This window comes from Hypomesus nipponensis, chromosome 2 (assembly GCF_054491055.1).
Source record: "Hypomesus nipponensis isolate SF chromosome 2, ASM5449105v1, whole genome shotgun sequence".
NCBI lineage: Eukaryota > Metazoa > Chordata > Actinopteri > Osmeriformes > Osmeridae > Hypomesus > Hypomesus nipponensis.
In genome coordinates, this window is record NC_140362.1 from 14631361 (window position 1) to 14649902 (window position 18542).

General features: G+C 48.9%; 1 protein-coding gene across 1 annotated transcript; it reads right to left on the bottom strand.

The window, feature by feature from the left end:
• Window positions 1–5: 5 nt before the first annotated feature.
• Window positions 6–13866, bottom strand: LOC146300945 (uncharacterized). Its single transcript, XM_084707989.1, has 11 exons — window positions 13645–13866; window positions 13232–13409; window positions 12572–12643; window positions 12328–12404; window positions 11388–11488; window positions 9127–9243; window positions 8173–8247; window positions 2775–2913; window positions 776–858; window positions 417–513; window positions 6–331 (listed from the first exon to the last, which is right to left on the bottom strand). The coding sequence occupies exons 1-11, from the start codon at window positions 13699–13701 to the stop codon at window positions 164–166; spliced, it is 1164 nt and encodes a 387-aa protein (XP_084564115.1). The 5' UTR covers window positions 13702–13866; the 3' UTR covers window positions 6–163.
• Window positions 13867–18542: the final 4676 nt, after the last annotated feature.

The window sequence follows — 18542 nt, forward strand, 5'->3', positions numbered from 1 at the left end:
GGGGGTGCTGTTTCTCATATAAAAAATGTTTTACTTTTTTTTTTTATTATATATGTTAAAGGCACAACAAAACACACTACCAGGAGCCTGAAAATTGTACGTAGGTTTGACCAATGGCTTCTCTGACTGCAGGGAAGACTGAACAGACACCTTCAGTAGCCAATCACTGGCTTTTTCGTCTGGCCTGTCGCTGAGCAACAAGTTGCCAGAGGTATTTACTTATGACGGACGGATTCTTGTAGAGCATTCGTCGGTCCCCTCCCTGGGCATGGATGTGATTGGCTGTGGGGTAGTACCGATCCAGGAAGTCTTTCTGAAGCTTGGCCACCATCTAGCACAGCAGAACATGGGCTGGGTTAGGTCAGGTCAGGCTGTAGTAGTCTGGAGGTCATACCTAGTCAGGAGGTTGTACACACCTGGTTTAGGTGAGCTGGAATCTGCTCATCAAACGAGTCTCCAGTGATCATACTGACAGATGTTCTACTGGACAGGGGCTTGAACTTTGAAATGTCCCTGAAAAATGAAAAAAACGTAACATATTTTGAACACTGTTTGACAGCACTTGGGACACATTTGAATAAATACATTTTACAAGATTGTGCTCTGTACTGTATACATAACTATATTGCCATTTGAAATCCTTCCATGGGGGTGGTATGAATTTGTAGAACTATTATCTCTGTTGTGACAGGCAAGATCAATCAAGCACGGACAAGTAATTAAAACGAGTCCACAGGGTATTTGAAACCAAGTCAAGCGTGTCACGCTGTCTTACCTGACTTGAGAGGCACTTTCATTCAGGAAGTAGTGCTCGTCCACAGCACTGCTCTGATGGGCGGGGTTACTGAGCAGGTATTTCTATTGGAGGAGGGACAGATAAACGTGAACGACATCACAAGGTGGTCAGCTGCACTCACTCTTTTCAGAAACGATGGTACATGAAGTGGTACCTTTGCTGGGATTGATATTACAGCCAAACATTCAGCTTCAATTCGGAGATAATCAGAGTGTGGTCACAGAGCATGACCCCAGGGAATAGACCTGATTACATGCTCCAAATTGAGTTCTAAGCAAGTGTGTGTGCAAGTGTGTGTGTGTGTGAATCCGTGTGTGTGTGTGTGTGTGTCATATAACCTTCACCAGTCCATCCTCAAAGCTTTTTCGCCCACAGAACATTCACAATGCCTCTCACTTCCTGTCCCCTTATCTCCCTGGCAACAACAGTCATTTCTCCAAAGCTGAGAGACGTGTGTCATCTGTGCTGCCATCAGGACGTGGGAGGCAGAGAGGACTCTGGGTATCTTACCGAACTGTTCAGACCTTCACCTGAAGCAGTCATCTGCGCCACAAAAGAACAGGAGCCAAGGACGTGGCTGCAATGACCATCTCTCTGTTCCTCGCGACAGCTGTCCTCTTTCTCTCAGTTTTTCTCTCTCTCCGTCTCTAGCTGTCTCTCTCTCTCTCTCTCTCTCTCTCTCTCTCTCTCTCTCTCCATCTCTAGCTGTCTCTCTCTCTCTCTACCTCTCTGTCTGCCCAAATTAAAAGGAGTCGTCTTTACTGACACACACACATGCACATGCATGCTGAGGGTGAAATAATTGTAAGGATCTTCAGCCCAGTTGCTCTGCTAGAATGTGTGTCCAACTCAAAAGCATGAAGTACCTTTGTTTAATCATCCTCCCACAAAAAAAGACACTTCAGTTGACATGTCGATAAAAAAAATTAAACACTTGATCACAACAATCCCCCCTATCCACAGTCTGTGGAGAGTCAAATTAAAATGTCAAAAGGGATTTCAATGCCCCCCCCCCTCCCCCTCCCCCCTCCCCTTCATCACTACACCACGAGTGGGGCACGACATCCGTTGCGGTGTCCTACATGATTGCTTTCCTCCGGGGCAGAGGGAGATAGACCAGACCTGGTCCAGACCTGGTCCCGGACCGTCTCCATGACTGTGAGGACACAGGGGGGGGGGGAGATGTTCCCCACCTCCGCCCGAGGAAGCTCCTCCCTGCCGTGTTCTCCTCCGACAGGTGGAATGACTACACAGACGCCAGAGGATCGCCGTGACGAAGCTGGCAACCCAACATCATCTCATAACCCCCATCTGGGGGCACCAGACGGGTTGAAGTCGTTTTCAGCTGTCTATTGTTCTCTCTTTCTAGGCTAGGATTCAAATTGAGCCGTCAAACGGTTCTGAGGTAACACTGACGTAAGAAATTGGTACCATCCTCAAAAGCCAAGATTCAAGTAATGGAATGTTTCAATTCTGGGTCTTCCAAAAACAACATGTCTGTCTATATTATAGAGAGAACATGACGGTATTGTAACCAACTCAAATTGTCTTTCATTTCAGAGGACAGCTGGTAAGCTGCAGTCTCCACATCCCATCTCTCACTACACACACAGGAAAACAAACCATTTACCATAGCTGCCTCTCAAGACTTACTCCAAGACTAGCGCCATTACTCCACCCCTGCTGCCACCTGGTGGCGGAAGGGAGAACTGCACACACTGATCAGACACCTTTCGACAGGGGATTCGGGTCCCTCAAACCTCCCATCTGTGTCCCTAACTTTCACTTGACGAATGAAGAGGAGCAGGGTGGGGTCAGAGTGTGAGGAGGACTAGAGAGGAGAGGCTTAGCGTTAGTGTCCGAAGAAGTGCAACAATGTCAATGTAACGACAGTGTGCGGCCGTGTTGGATGCCCGATGGAGGGTCCCTCTGTGGTGGCTTCCCAGAGGGGAGCCGGGAGGCTGGCGTGCTGGCTGACCTGTCTCTGGAGCAGGTCCTCTGAGATGTCGTCTCCGGTGATGAGAGGCTGCAGCAGCCCCAGGATGATGAGCAGGCGACTGAGCCCTGTGGCCGCAGACAGCTGCATGGCCTGGAGGGACGGCACAGCGTGACTGTACCTGGAGACACACACACACACACACGTGTTGAGTGTACACCAAATCAAAGTGTGTGTGTGTGTGTTGCTTAGCTACAGTACTAGGAGAGAGAATATCTGATGACCCAGAGCTCAGGGCCATCTCCCTCACCACCAAGCCCCCCACCCCCCCGCATTACCATAAGACCTACCAAGCCTTTTCAACCTCCGAGTCCCCAAACTTTCTCTTGCAGACATTTGACTGAAGAATGAGAAATACTTTTTTTTCTCTTTTTTGGGGGGGGGGGACCAGATGAGACGAAGAGCGCTGGGATTTTGTAACTCAGGAGGCCCAATCGGTCTCGGCTCACTGGTGCTCTGAATTGGCTGGTCTCAGCCTGTGGAGCCCAATCAATAGTGCTGCCCATCCTCCGCTCAGTCAGCGGCCCCAGCCCCGGCCTCGGCCCCGGCCTCGGCCCCAGCCACGGCCCCAGCCTCAGCCTAAGCCTCAGCCCTGGCGCTGTCCCCAAAGCACAACCCCAGCCCCGGTGTATGTGTATGCAGCCTCAACCCCGGCCTATAGTCCTATCATGGACAGTACAGGCCTATAGTCCTATCATGGACAGTACAGGCCTATAGTCCTATCATGGACAGTACAGGCCTATAGTCCTATCATGGACAGTACAGGCCTATAGTCCTATCATGGACAGTACAGGCCTATAGTCCTATCATGGACAGTACAGGCCTATAGTCCTATCATGGACAGTACAGGCCTATAGTCCTATCATGGACAGTACAGGCCTATAGTCCTATCATGGACAGTACAGGCCTATAGTCCTATCATGGACAGTACAGGCCTATAGTCCTATCATGGACAGTACAGGCCTATAGTCCTATCATGGACAGTACAGGCCTATAGTCCTATCATGGACAGTACAGGCCTATAGTCCTATCATGGACAGTACAGGCCTATAGTCCTATCATGGACAGTACAGGCCTATAGTCCTATCATGGACAGTACAGGCTTCATACAATCCTGGTCTGCCTGCAGCTTCTAACTGAGGAACAACTCCAGAGGCAAAGTTCCAATCAGATGAACCTACCTACCTAGAGATCAAACACCAAGGTGTTAGAGGTCACAAAAGGTTGAAAATCAAACACAGTATAGAAAATAATATTCTTCAAAACCTTTTTTTTTTTTTTATCTTCAGACTTTCAGACGGTAACTTTTTCAAATCAGTCGACCACAGCCTGACATTTTGACATTCTCATCTTCCATCCTGCACCTCTCCCCCCCCCCCCCCGAAGTCATTCTTGCAACACCATTTACAGCCTCGACTCCCTCCCTCCTTCTTTCCATTTCCCTCTTCCTCGCTCTCTCTCTCCCTCCTTCCCTCCCTCTCTCTTTAGGAACTTTTCAGTCCCTACACATTTCCACCTGTCATATTCTTCCATTCCTCAGACACAGCCTCTCAATCAGTCCCATTTTGAATCTGGTCAAATCATTCCTCCAGCTCAGGATTCTCCAGCCACCTGTCCCCTACCACCACCACCCCCCCCCCCACTCCCTTCCAAACCCCAACTCCCCCCTTCTCTTTTTTTTCCCCCCATTTTTAATTCTGCCCCGCAGTGAGGATTATGCGAGGCAAGGCATGCGTGTCAAAGGGAAATTTAGTGGGTAAAGACAGCCCAGATTGGCGGGATGAATTAAATAGATAACCGAAGGAAGGGGGGGGGTGGAGGGTAGCCATGTCGAGCAAAACGCCTTGCCCATGTTGGTCACTGCAGAGAGAGACAAGGAGAGTGAAAGAGGGGGGGGGGGAGAGAGGGGGGGGGGGAAGAGAGAGAGAGAAAGGTAGAGGGGAGGGGGGCTTCTTCTACCTCATCCCCACCCTGCAGGAGCAGGAAGCCAATATCTAAATTAATAAAGTGATGAAATGAGTTTGTGCGGCGGACTTTCTGCTGTTTGACTTTCCCATCTGGATTAGTGAGGGATGAATGGACGCTCTGTTACTTTTGTTACCGCCGCGCAATTCACTGTCGGAATTCGTCTCCCGAGCGATAAGACCTCCTCCTCCCCTCCTCCTCCTGCTCGTCTCATCTGCATGTCGTTCCGTATGCAGAGAGTCCCTTACCTGAGGAGGGGCTCACGGACCGAACACAAACTATTACACAAACCGGGGCTAACTATCTCCCAGCCAGGATGAGGAGAGAGAGAGGAGGTAGAGGGAGAGAGAGGGGGGAACAGAGAGAGAGAGAGACAGAGAGCAACAGAGAGACAAAATGAAACACAGAGAGCGTGCGTTAAGGGGGAGAAACGGAACGAAACAGAGCGAGGACGGCTCGCCTCCACAGCAGAGCACAGACAACACACTTGACCAGAGACACTGGAGGAGGAAGTCTCCTCGAAAAGGGAGGGAAAACCTCCGTCACGAGAGACGCCTCTGTGATAGTAGCCGATATCCAGACGCAGAATAGATGCCATGTTTATCTTAACCACATTCCAGGTCTGCCAATCAAATATCTTTCAATAAGAGAGTCAAAGGATTACCCAAATAAACTCATCCAAACTGTACATAATGGCCCAGGCGTAAAAAAAAAAAAAACATTAAAATGTCTAGCGTACATTCCGAATCTAATAGATGGTGATACCCAAAAAGGCCACAAGGTGTCAGCGTAGCCCCATCCACCACAGGCCCAGCAGAGGCAGCAGGCTCAGTCGAGGCTCCCTCCTTAGCCAGTCCCAGGCTGCATGAAGACTATAGATTAGCCTGGTGTAAATACACAGGGGCTGAGGCAGCCCCACTTTATTAGTGGAGCGGAAAAGCAATAGTTACGCTTACAGCGGAGCTAATTACAATTAATTGGCATTCCTGACTCGCCTGCTCTTCTCTGGAGAGAGCTCCTCGAACTGACTCAGGGGAGGCTGGGAGAAAGGCTGAAAGAGAGCTTGGGAGGGAAGGAGGGAGGCTGGGAGGGAGACTGGAAGAGGATGGGGGGGGAAGAGGCTAGGAGGGAAGACGCTAGGAGGGTAGGGGCTAGGAGGGAAGAGGCTAGGAGGGTAGAGGCTAGGAGAATAGAGGCTGGGACGGTAGAGACGGGAGGGAACCTGAGGGAACCTGAGAGAGAGGAGGATGAGCGGCAGGGAAAGAATGTCCCGTTCCGGAAACGTCGACTCAACGAAGCGCACCCCAAGTACCCGGCGGCGTATGCCGACAGTGAAACAACAACAATGCAGCCCCTCAAGAGAGAGTGACGTTGTGCAAGATCGCCCGAGATACCACGACACGCAGGCCCCCACAGTGCGTCAGGACGAGTCCACAGACGGACACGTTCAAACATGATGTGTAAGCAGGATGAGCGGAGCACATGGTTCAATAAATCACATCAGAATGGGAGGAATCGTCATTCGACAGCAGAGGGTCTGTCGTCCGTCATAATGACATGTCGTACGCTGACTGTCAGACCAAGCTGGCCGGGGGTGACTGGCAGTATGGTACTCTGTCGGGGGGGGGGGGGGGGGCGGCTGTGTGTGCGTGAGGCGGTTTTGTGTGTGTGTGGGATAGCTTTGTGTGTGTGTGCGTGTGTGTGTGTGAGATGGAAAACGTGATGAATGGGCCTGGATGGGTTGTCTTCATTTGGACTCCTACAGTAACTCAATCAGGCTCCCAGGCCACTGCAGCTGTTACTGATCCTCTGGTGCCATAAAAACACAAAGCCATCAAACACACGCACGCACGCCAATCACACACACACACACACTACCAAGGCCTGAACATCAGGATGTCCCCTATTTTAGGATGTGAGCCCTAGGCCCCCTGTAGCTCAGATAGCTACAGCACAAGACCGCGGAGGATAGAGACCCTCTCATCCAGCAGGATTCGCATGAAACCACAAAAGAAAACAACGCAGAAGTGGCTCCAGTGAATGCCACTGACAGCCAATCTCCAAGACCGTGTTTCAGTCCACAAAAAGGAAAGTTAGATTAAAAAAAAGAGGTTTGACAATCAATCAACAGCCATTAAACAGTGAGGACAAACCTATTAAAACAGACAGCATCCCTTCCTTTTCCCATTTGCTTGTTTGAGTAAATATTCTCCCCTGGGGCAAATTAATTTTCACAATGCGGCTATCCAACTTCACACACAAAACCACAGGCTCTGTCAAACACCGCATGCACACACACACAAGCGCACTAATTCCTATGCACACAAGCGCGGCACAAACACAATGTAATCAGGTCTGTTTGATAGATTTTTCCAACGTATGTTGACTAATTATATATGTATATATTTGTAAATGAAATGTCATTGTTATGTGACAGCATGTTGACAAGCCTGAATCAATCTCTGGTGCGAAGACAACCGCGCACACACGCAGTGAGGATAGGAGGCCCAGTCATCAGGACGATACAACAGCAATCCCCCATGGAAACCCTCTTATCTCTTCAAGTGGGCCAATCTAGGAAATCAGCCCAAGATTCTCATGAAATTGGGTCGTGGGTCGAGCCGGTGAAAACCCCTAGCTCGATCCAGGCCTGAAACAACCAATCACAGGGGATACAGACAGGGGGCTTTGAAGTCATACCCCGGCGCCACTCTCTCACTGCTCTCCACCTCGCGAGGTGGCATGGCTGCTGGCGCGCTCTCCTTCATGTTCACATCCAGGCAGAGAGAGAGAGAGAGAGAGAGAGGAGGGAGGCTGAGTGTCAGTCAGCCTGTGTCCGTACGTTTGTCTGTGTACAGCTTTTACCACAGACAGAAATACACAGACAGACAGACAGACAGACAGATAGAGAGACAGAGACAGAGACAGAGACAGAGACAGAGACAGAGAGAGAGAGAGAGAGAGAGAGAGAGAGAGAGAGAGAGAGAGAGAGAGATTTTAGAAGTGCTGGCAGTTCATTTAGCAGGACATGAGAGAGCTAATTTGGGGAGTGTGCCGTGGCTAATGAGAGGCCCTTTGATGTGCAAATCCTGCAGCTCTGGCAGTCCCCATCCAATTGGCTCTCCACAGCACACAACCCGCCCTCGACAGGTACAGCAGCGCTCCCCATTGGTCAAACTATCTGCTGTGGCCAATGGCCAATGATTGAGGCAAGCAGCAGATCTGAGGAGGGTGCATATAAAAAAACTAACGACTGTTGTATTGTGGTGTTTGTTATTCCCCTCCAGCTAAATCATCTCCTCACTCTCTTCTCGTCCTCTGTCCCTTTTTCTATTTCCTCCCCCCATCCTGCCACCCATTCGCTTCCTCTCGTCCCCTCCCCTCGTCCTCTCCTGTCCTCAATAGGATGACTCACCAGTGCTGATTCCACTGGTCCTCCTCAAAGATATCCTCTGGGATGGGATCAATTAGGACCAGGTCAGACACTTGCCTGGGGACACAGGGAGGACAAACACAACATTGCTCACACACACACACACATATATATGGGTACAAATATACACACACACACACATAGATCAACACACACTGTGTCACACGCTAACTCAGTGATGAAGTGGGGCTCCTCGATGACCGTCCACTGACTGTACCCAACGGCTCAGCTGCTAATGAGGACGAGACGGATGCTGTGAGTGAGTGTGTGTGTGACAGCGTGTGCGTGATAGTGTGTGTGTGCGTGTGTGTGTATCAGTCCTCTCAGATGGATGGCTGTAGACAGTGTCCTGGGGCCGAATTTTCATTCTGCAGGTGCCCATCCTCTCACCAGGCTTTAATCTACTTCCTGATGAAAAGCTAAATCTGTCAGCCCGGGAACAGGCCGCAGGGACGGGCGTGTTAATCACCTGGTTTTCGGGGACAGGAGTTGGGGGGGGGGGGTGGAGAGTGCTGAAGTATTTATGACTTATGGGCCCAGTTTCCCAGACATGGTTTAAGCCTAGACTTAGACCACAAACTTTTTCAGTGGAGAACTTCATTGAATTTCTCTTTTACTTTAGGACTAGGCTCAATTCATGTCTGGGAAACTTGGCCCCAGACCGATAAGTTACAGACTTGTAATGGCTTCGGAGTTGTGGGGAATGCCACACATACTATTGGAATGGTATGGTGTCATTTGGTGAAAAACTCAAACGTTCCGAACATCTGAAGCATTGCTTTTGATCATCAAACCAGATCCGATCAAACACTCCCCTTGGTCGTCCAAGACGTGGATTCATGGGAACATCCGTGTTCTCCGACTATAAAGTGTCCTATGTCGTGGTCCTATTGGGAAGGTGAGGGGTTCTGTCAGGTGCTAGAAGAGGAGACTCACGCGTCGTGGATGTGACTGTAGAACCTGGCGTTGAGCGCGCCCAGTTCGGAGCCCACCATGATGAGGGGCGTGGCCGTCTCTGTGGCCTTGACGAGGCGCTGGAGGTCATCCACCATCCTGGGGGGGGATGAGGGGGGGGGGAGACAAACATTTACAATCCTGGCCCTGTAGGCGTACCGGGAGCCTGGCAGACTGCCTTTCCTCAGGTGGGCGTTCGAGCCTGCTGAGACAGCTTGCTAGGAGAGGGGGGCTCTCACAGGACCCCAGATGGAGGCCCTACCCAGACAAACAACAGCACGGTGGATCTTCAGCCTGCAGTGGAAGAAAACCCCTTCTGCTCCAGACTGCTCGGCCTCGCAGAGCAGCGACGGGGAAACAAAAACAAACGGCAGAGATACGCGCATCGTCATCACCGCGTGAAACACATCTCCGCGGCGACGGACATCTGCTGTTTTGCTTCTGGGGCACTCATCAATCAGGAGCCGGGCGCATCAAACACACTGTCTCGCCTCGTTGGTGCATTTGGGGGGGGGGGGGGGAATCAATAGCTTGCGTCAAATGTAGGCATCCCCCCGGCTGGCTGGGCCTTTTGCCAAGGTAAACAAGACTGCTGACAGTCGTCCGAACCCTGCCCGCCCACCCCTACGACAGGCTTCACCTCCAACGAGTCTTCATGGTGTCAAAGAGGGAGAGACTAGGAAGGAGGCAGATGCCTCTGGGCGGGGGAGGGGGCTGGGGGGGGCTCAGACAGCCGGGTGTGCTGGACTCTGCTGGGCCCTCCATATTACTCTCTGACCCGGGTAAAAATCAATGAGCTGTCCCCAAACGGCACCTTCATCGAATCAAATACAGTCTGAGGGAGAAGCTGGACTGCCAGAGGAAAATAATCAAAAGCGCACACCACCAGACACACCACCAGACACACCACCAGACACACCACCAGACACCACCAGACACACCACCAGACACACCCCTGACACACCACCAGACACACCCCTGACACACCACCAGACACCACCAGACACACCACCAGACACACCCCTGACACACCACCAGACACACCACCAGACACACCCCCAGACACACCACCAGACACACCACCAGACACACCCCTGACACACCACCAGACACACCACCAGACACACCACCAGACACACCACCAGACACACCACCAGACACACCCCTGACACACCACCAGACACACCCCTGACACACCACCAGACACACCACCAGACACACCACCAGACACACCACCAGACACACCACCAGACACACCACCAGACACACCACCAGACACACCACCAGACACCACCAGACACACCACCAGACACACCCCTGACACACCACCAGACACACCACCAGACACACCCCCAGACACACCACCAGACACACCACCAGACACACCCCTGACACACCACCAGACACACCACCAGACACACCACCAGACACACCACCAGACACACCACCAGACACACCACCAGACACACCACCAGACACACCCCTGACACACCACCAGACACACCCCTGACACACCACCAGACACACCACCAGACACACCACCAGACACACCACCAGACACACCACCAGACACACCACCAGACACACCACCAGACACACCCCTGACACACCACCAGACACACCCCTGACACACCACCAGACACACCACCAGACACACCACCAGACACACCACCAGACACACCCCTGACACACCACCAGACACACCACCAGACACACCACCAGACACACCACCAGACACACCCCTGACACACCACCAGACACACCACCAGACACACCACCAGACACACCACCAGACACACCACCAGACACACCACCAGACACACCACCAGACACACCCCTGACACACCACCAGACACACCCCTGACACACCACCAGACACACCACCAGACACACCACCAGACACACCACCAGACACACCACCAGACACACCACCAGACACACCACCAGACACACCACCAGACACACCCCTGACACACCACCAGACACACCCCTGACACACCACCAGACACACCACCAGACACACCCCTGACACACCACCAGACACACCACCAGACACACCACCAGACACACCACCAGACACACCCCTGACACACCCACACGCTACCAAACACACCTTGAAAACTCACAACAGAAACACACACACACCACCAAACACACACACCACCAAACACTCTCCGGACACACACACCACCAAACACTCTCCGGACACACACACCACCAAGCACAGAGGGGAGGAGCTTTACCGTCCTGAGGTGGATCCACCCCACACCTTCTCCGTTGCCATGGTTTCGTTCTGGAGGATCCTCCTGCTGAAGCCCAGGCCCACACGGTCAAAGGTGCACACCTGGGAGCACCAAAACTAACGAGTCAAAAACGATACACACACTGTCACATAGAACTACACAAACAACATTCATCCACACAAAAAAAACAACTGAAAAGGTATGGTGTCTGAAAAGGCGCCGAACTAACAAAAGAATCAATAATAATTCACAATAGTACTACAACACTAGTTACAATACAGCCACAACGATAGTAAGGGTGTATTATTACAAACAAATCATTAGTACACAACAGAAATAGCGGTGTTTTTCTGAGAGGCACAGCATTTTATACATCAGTGGTATAGGCCAGTATGTAAAAGCTAAATGCAACACGAGGCAAGCAGAGTCTGTGTACCGAGACAATGTCTTGGGACAATGTAGTTTTAAGGGGACCCACTGTGCCCCAGCAGCTTGTGATCTCATTAGCACGGTGTCAGATTTGGGACAAACAGCGTGGTGCAGGCTGTCACCTCCATGTCCCCGCCAGACTGCGTGTGTGGGCTGATGAGAGGGGACATGCCGGGTGCTGCTGGACAATGTGACCCTGGTTACCACGGGCAACAGAGCCACATGAAGAGACAGTGTTTGTGCTCTGGTAGTGCGAAATTCTGGGGCATGTTTATCAGCCCGGATTAGGGTTCACGGCTCATAATGCTACTGGATGGGTCACTCAGCCGGAGAGCAGTGCGTAGAAAATCTGCAGCTTATCGATGGTTCGTCTGCATAATAGCAATATCAACTGGTTATATCATTTGAATGTTCAGGTTTATTGTGTTACGTGGCATGAAATGCACCCCGAAAGAAGTAGATCTATCAGTTCACAGAGAAGCCTGCTAGTACAGGCTGCTTGTCTCCTCACCTTGGTGAGCGGGGCTAGGCTTTCCTGTATGTAGTGCCACACATCGGAGGACATACCAGTTGGGGCATCCAGCAAGACTGTGAGGACCACAGACAGACAGAGAAACAGTCAGTTAGCCAGTCAGACAGGCGAGTCCGACCGACAGATGAGGGCGGATGAATCGTGAATAGGACAACAAAGTCCGATGATACAAGTCTGTCTCCTTGAAATTGATGGTAAAACAATGATCACGTTAATCACTGACCCACGGGTTGTCCTTGTCCTTTGCACATCATATGCATGGTCTGGCCCAAGCCAACATCTACCAACTGACCTTCTGAAAAGGAGAGAAAGCCCTTCATAAGTAAAGTGATTATTATTTCAGTACCCCAAGCACACGTCTTTGTGAGGCTGGCTCCACCGGCTAGAGAGCAGCTGTGTCAATCTTCTGACATTGTGGAGTAACCTTGTTGTCTGTTCAGTCAATCCAATAAAAGTCAATGTCTCCGTTAAGATAATAATAATGTGCTGAAGCTATTCAAGATCAAATTCAAAGGATAGCGTGAACGCCATCCATTCGGATTAGGTGGTTAGGTAGCAGATATTGTGTTTGGTAAAGGTTTTTAATGAACCATTTGTTTTTTGTGTATTTGCGTTGCTTCCATTCTAGTTCCTCCTGCTGTGTTAGTCTGGGGGGGGGGGGGGGGGGGCATTAATTTGGGGACACACAAATTGAGAAGCGAGGGAATTTTGGAGGGAGTGTCGGGGAATTGTGTTGTACCACTGCTTCTGCCGTTTTGGTCATGTTAGAGGTTGAAGAGATGTTGATTTGTTACCCCTATACATGTACCCCGACCAAAGGAGACAATGTATAACAACAATCAACATTGAGGATTACACGTGTAATGTTTAGCAAATGCTGTACCTTTGGGCATCAGCAGTTGGCCTTCTCTCTGCAGAGAAGCATAGTTCAGGAACGGAGGGATGAAGATGACGACGAGCAGACATTTCCCCACCGTCAATAATGTGGACCAGCAGGTACTAGTTGTACCTGCATCTTCTGACCTAGAGCTGGGCTGCCCTGCTGTCGCCGGATTTGGAGTCTTTGCAAAAAAAGGCAATAAATACATAAGCCTGCTTTGTTATTTAAACAAAGTGTAATGTAACGTGTATTAGATACCTAATCGTTACAGTCATGCTTTATATAGTCAGCGAGTTAGTGGAGGAGTTGTTGGCAGTTGGTTCCAGTAGTAGGCTACAGTGAGCAACAACAGCTTGGTCACTGACCAGGTCAGTTCATTCATTCTGAACGGTTCGTTGCCTAGCAGCTAATGTTACCTTTACTGATTTTGGTGCCTCTCCGCTGGCTTCGTGGCCGTCAGTCCTTCGGCGCATTGCAATGAACTTCGAAATACAAACCAACTGGAAACAAGTTTATATTATCTTATTGTAAATGTGGCTCTGTATTTGGAGCAATAGATGATGTAGCTTATGCTTCCTGATTACAGCTACCTACAGACGCCGATTTGGGACATATACCGTTTCGACTTTTAACACTGCACTGCCTATCGCTCAAGTCAGAACCGAAGGGCAGAGTGCAGTTCTTCTTATGACCTCCAGGGGTCCCTGTGACTCAGGAGTTCACCATACTGGAGTTCTTGGCTCTGAAGTTTCTGGACCTAAACATGCTGTCAGTACCCATAGTGACCATCAAGCTTACAAGTCAAACATAGTAGGGGCCAAGTGGATCAGAAACTCAAAAAAATAGTAAAGTATACTGTTATTCTACTGATCTTTACCATATCGCTAATAGTTTTTCAACATATTTATTCTGGATGAAGTGCCCTACTTTGGGGCTTGATAACGAATCAACTAAAGACTACAGTCATATCTCTTGTCGAGTATGTCATTTATTCAAGTAGTGTTTTGGTAGGCAGCCGTGTGTTCTGTAGCTACCAGAGAACAGGGGTCTGCGTCATTCCGGTCTCAATGTGACATCCATATTGATGACTGTCTGTGTCATTCAGCTGTGGCCCTGAATCTGTGTGCTGAGGGGCCAGAAGGCTCTGGTTCTTAGCAGATTAGGCTGAAAGGAGAGGGAGATGACTCACATTTCAAGTATAATGTTCATACCTTGTGTTGGTGCTTCTGCGGTGGAAGTCATCAGATGAACGTCATAGCAGGCAGAAAGGTCACAGTGAATAACATTTGATATCTTCTTTTCAGATCGAATCACTCTTCGTCAAAAACGTCACTCTATAATGGTTCTGACCTATTCAGGCACATTCATGCTTTTTCCTTTACTTACGTAAATGACAGTTTCACTAAATAATAATGTACTATAAATGGTAACAGTCTATACCATAATGCAAGGGATATCTCTTTGTGTGTGTGTGTTTCTGTGTGTGTGTGTGTTTGTTTGTTTGTTTGTGTGTGTGTGTCTGTGGAAGTGTGATAGTGGATTGGCAATTTGTTCATACGAATGAGTAATTGTTTTTATGACATGCATAAATGACTAGATGATGGAGAGGTTGAACAAGTAGTTTTGAGAATTTCGATTGTGATCTGAGAAATGTACAAAAAGCAACTGTTAAAAACTGAAGCTGCATAACAGGCACAAAAATCACGAGCACTGCACTATTTATAATTCCCATAATCTCTGTGTTTGTGTGTCACCAATATCTTCATCATCGACGGCATTATGGGCACTGTGTGCTAGTAATAATAATTAACAGTTTTCTTCCTAAAATGTCTCCTTGAGAGAATTCTCAAATTGAAATACATGCAGTCGACCATTGCATGGCCTCAGTCGGAGAGGTATTCAAATATCCAGCCAGGGCTCACAACTTGAGCTTTGTCCTTCCATGAGTGCAACCTCTACCCAAGGACATTCCAAAGTGGGTCCAAGAAAGTCAAGGATCTAGCCACCATTGCAGTTAACACTGTATAACACATCATGCCCTTGGCTGAAATGGGTCTAACTGTAGACAGGCTTTTTTTCTTATGGGAGACCTCTAGCCTTTAGACTCTTTGAGTTTGACATGCATTTGATTGTGGATTCTAAATGTAAATCCTTGCAGAGAAGATTGGATGGCCCAGATCCTAACGGGCGTGTCACACAGGGCCTGGTATCACCAGGATATGATTGCTTACCTTTGAAGACTTTTGATCTTGTCTTTTCATGATCCCGGGATGAATGCTTGGATTGTATTTTTTTCCCCGGAATGTGAGTTATTTATACAAGAAAGATCAATATGGAAATGTATCTACCTACTATAGAAACGAAACACCCATGAGATTTGAGGTTCATGTACAGTACCGTTGGCTGCTGAATGCTGCCTACTGGAGAGCCTGTCACAGCTCGTGGCTGTGTAGCCTGAATGGCGTGATCACTGTGTTGAGCTGTGCCTGCCACAGCCAGAGGTCTCCTCCACACTGTCCTTGACCCTCCTTCTGTATCTTCAGGCGGCAGCCATTTTATGGTAATGTTCATTCCCTGCTTCCCCTGACATTCAACAGCCTCTCCTACAGACAAGCTGAGTTCTTCAGCAACTTCAACTTCCTCGCAACAACACACACTGAGGCGAGCAGGGCCACTGAGCACAGGAGCCCAAATACTAGCTACATGGTTTAACACAATTCAGTGCTGTGCAACACAATGCAGTGTACCTTTGTGGTCCTTCTTGGCAAGATTTGTTTAGTTCTGGAACACCTACACTGTAACTGGGGAGTACATACACACTGTCAGGAAAGAGGGGGGGGGGGGGGTTGAGAAGTGGAGAGATCGACAAAAATGTGCGCAATTTGATTCTGTTGTTTGTGTTCTTTCTGTTACACGCCATCAACACGCTTCTTCAAATTCTATTACAGATTCGCCAGACTCACAACACCATATTATTGTCATGTAGTCAAATGTGAAATCATTCAATTACCATTGCAAGGATATTTGATCCCAAAGCATTCATTATGGATTCCTATTTCAAATTCATTTGAGGGATGTGACAATTATTCCATAAAATTGATTTTTTTTCCTCTCACGTACGTTACAAACAGGTGCCATTTCATGAAATCAACTGTAATTGAGATAGCATAGGACTTCATAAAAAGTCATTTCCTGCTGAGTGTTGGCTGATCAGATTGGGTTGGAATACATCCGCCAGAATGCTGTGTTTATCACCAAAGGCCATCGCCCTTCTCTGCCCTGTATCGCGTTCCCAGAAATAATCAACTGCTCACATTTCCAAACCTGTTGACTGGCCTTGTTTGAATTTGTCCGATTAGCCATGTCTAGTAATGCCCCTTTTCCTTGCGTCATCAGTTCGGTTAGTGATTAAACTATTCCAGGGTAGGTGGCAAGAAGAATTTCAAATGTATCCTTTTTGTTTCCAGTCAACATTGGTGTAAATGTTTATTCCGTGTTACCTCTTTGACTTTCAAAAAGAAGAGTTATTTATAATCCAGAGTTAAAACTGCCAGCCTTATCAACAAAGACCTAGTGGTTGTCCCCTTTGAAGGTTGTTCCTGCTGTCCATTTCTGACCTGCTGCTTTCATTAGCCCAGTTGCTGTCAGTTCCCAAGCAGATAACAAGGCTCCCCATGTTCTGCAGGTGAGGAACGTATCTCAGATGACGGCAGGACGAGAACCGGGGGTTTCTTGTGCAAATGCCATCTGCGGGATTAGACAGTGGGAAGTAGACAGTTGACTAGCCTGCACACCTCTTTACATTTACATTTAATCATTTAGCAGACGCTCTTATCCAGAGCGACTCACAGAGCGACCTCTTCCTCGTCCTCTCACAGAATCAGAAGTTTCCCAGGAAACATGGTGTCCACTACTTCCCCTCTCTCTTCTCCTCCCTCTCCTTCTCCTCCCTCCCCCTCGTCTTCCTCTCCATCCTCTTGTACTTGAGAGGGCCCGCCAGGCTGTCGGCGGGTGGGCGTCGAGACGTGGAATCCTCAGCCCCTCGGCCACCATGCTGCTCTCATCGATTTTCTCCCCTCGCCACTGAAGCAGGCCATCCGTCAATACAGTAACAAGTCTTCATTTATACTTGAAGAGATGCTCTGTTTCCGGCTCAGCGGCCGAGAAAGCCTGTGATGCTGCCCTCCAGGACAGTGTGGTCCCACAGATACCCACCACACAGACAATGGAATGGCCGCTGTGCACGTTAATATGGACAATGGGAAAGAATGAATCTATTGAATCAATTGAATGAAGACAGGTTATGAAATGTTCAACTATTAGTCACACTTTCATGTCTCCTGTCGTGTTTGGCAGAAGAACAATGTATATCTGTTTTGGCTTGAGGTTTTGGTCCACTGTCAAATCAGATAATCTGGGCATGATGAAATATATCATGCTGTTGATCACTGGTCTGGGGTCAACAGACCATCATCCTAAACTACAGTTGTAAAAAGTATTCTGAAACCTTGTTACTGTAATATGTCACATTCGGTCCAGAATCCATTTCTGTATCCTGTACATAAGACTCAGGCAGAAGTATAGTGTCGACTTCACCCTAGAAAGCAAAGCCAGTGGACCCTGCAGGACACGTTACGAGATGCATCTTGAAGAGCCAATTGGACAGGGCAGGGATATGGCAAAGTATTTTTTTATTCATCAGCGTTTAGGGCAGGATGTGCACTGGAAGCGTCCTCATAAATGTGATTTTAAAGAGCATCTGGAGGTCTGGCAGGCCAGGGCTCTAAATGACTTGGTTTCAGCTGGACTACAGTCAAACTCAGTGACCTTGTGTTGATATGTAACACCAAAGACCTATGCTAACCGACCAGACAAGCAGTAGGCCTGCTGCGCTGAGGTCATGTACCTCAGTCACAGGGGAATTCTTTATGAAGAGCTAAGAGCTTTATGGAATAAAACACTTTTATATGTGCAACTGAGTTGCATTCGGGATTTGCCGATTGATTGTTTGAACGTTATAACATTATAATCAAGCCACATAGGCAAGATTGAATACCTAAATATTGGCAATCTATGTTCCTGGTTCACAAAAAACGACTGTCTAACGTGGAATATGTAACATGCAATATTCGACTGGTTATTGAAGTGAGGTTATTTGATGATGGGTTTATTCTAAATCCTCTCAGAGCCCTTCTAGTTATTTAAGCCATATCCACTGGCCATGGGAGAAGTGAGTGTGCTAATGAGGAGCCTTCTCATTACCTGTAACCCAGTCAATTACAGGGAGTAAAGTCAGGGCGTCACCCAGGAGACA

What these genes read in the sequence shown, in the direction of transcription:
- LOC146300945 (XM_084707989.1), bottom strand. Translation starts at nt 13,701, where the DNA reads ATGCGCCGAAGGACTGACGGCCACGAAGCCAGCGGAGAGGCACCAAAA. An exon ending in AGGACAAGGACAACCCGTGG is followed by an intron (nt 12,405 to 12,571) that starts GTCAGTGATTAA and finishes TGGTCCTCACAG; the next exon opens with TCTTGCTGGATGCCCCAACT. An exon ending in TACAGTCACATCCACGACGC is followed by an intron (nt 8,248 to 9,126) that starts GTGAGTCTCCTC and finishes CTGTGTCCCCAG; the next exon opens with GCAAGTGTCTGACCTGGTCC.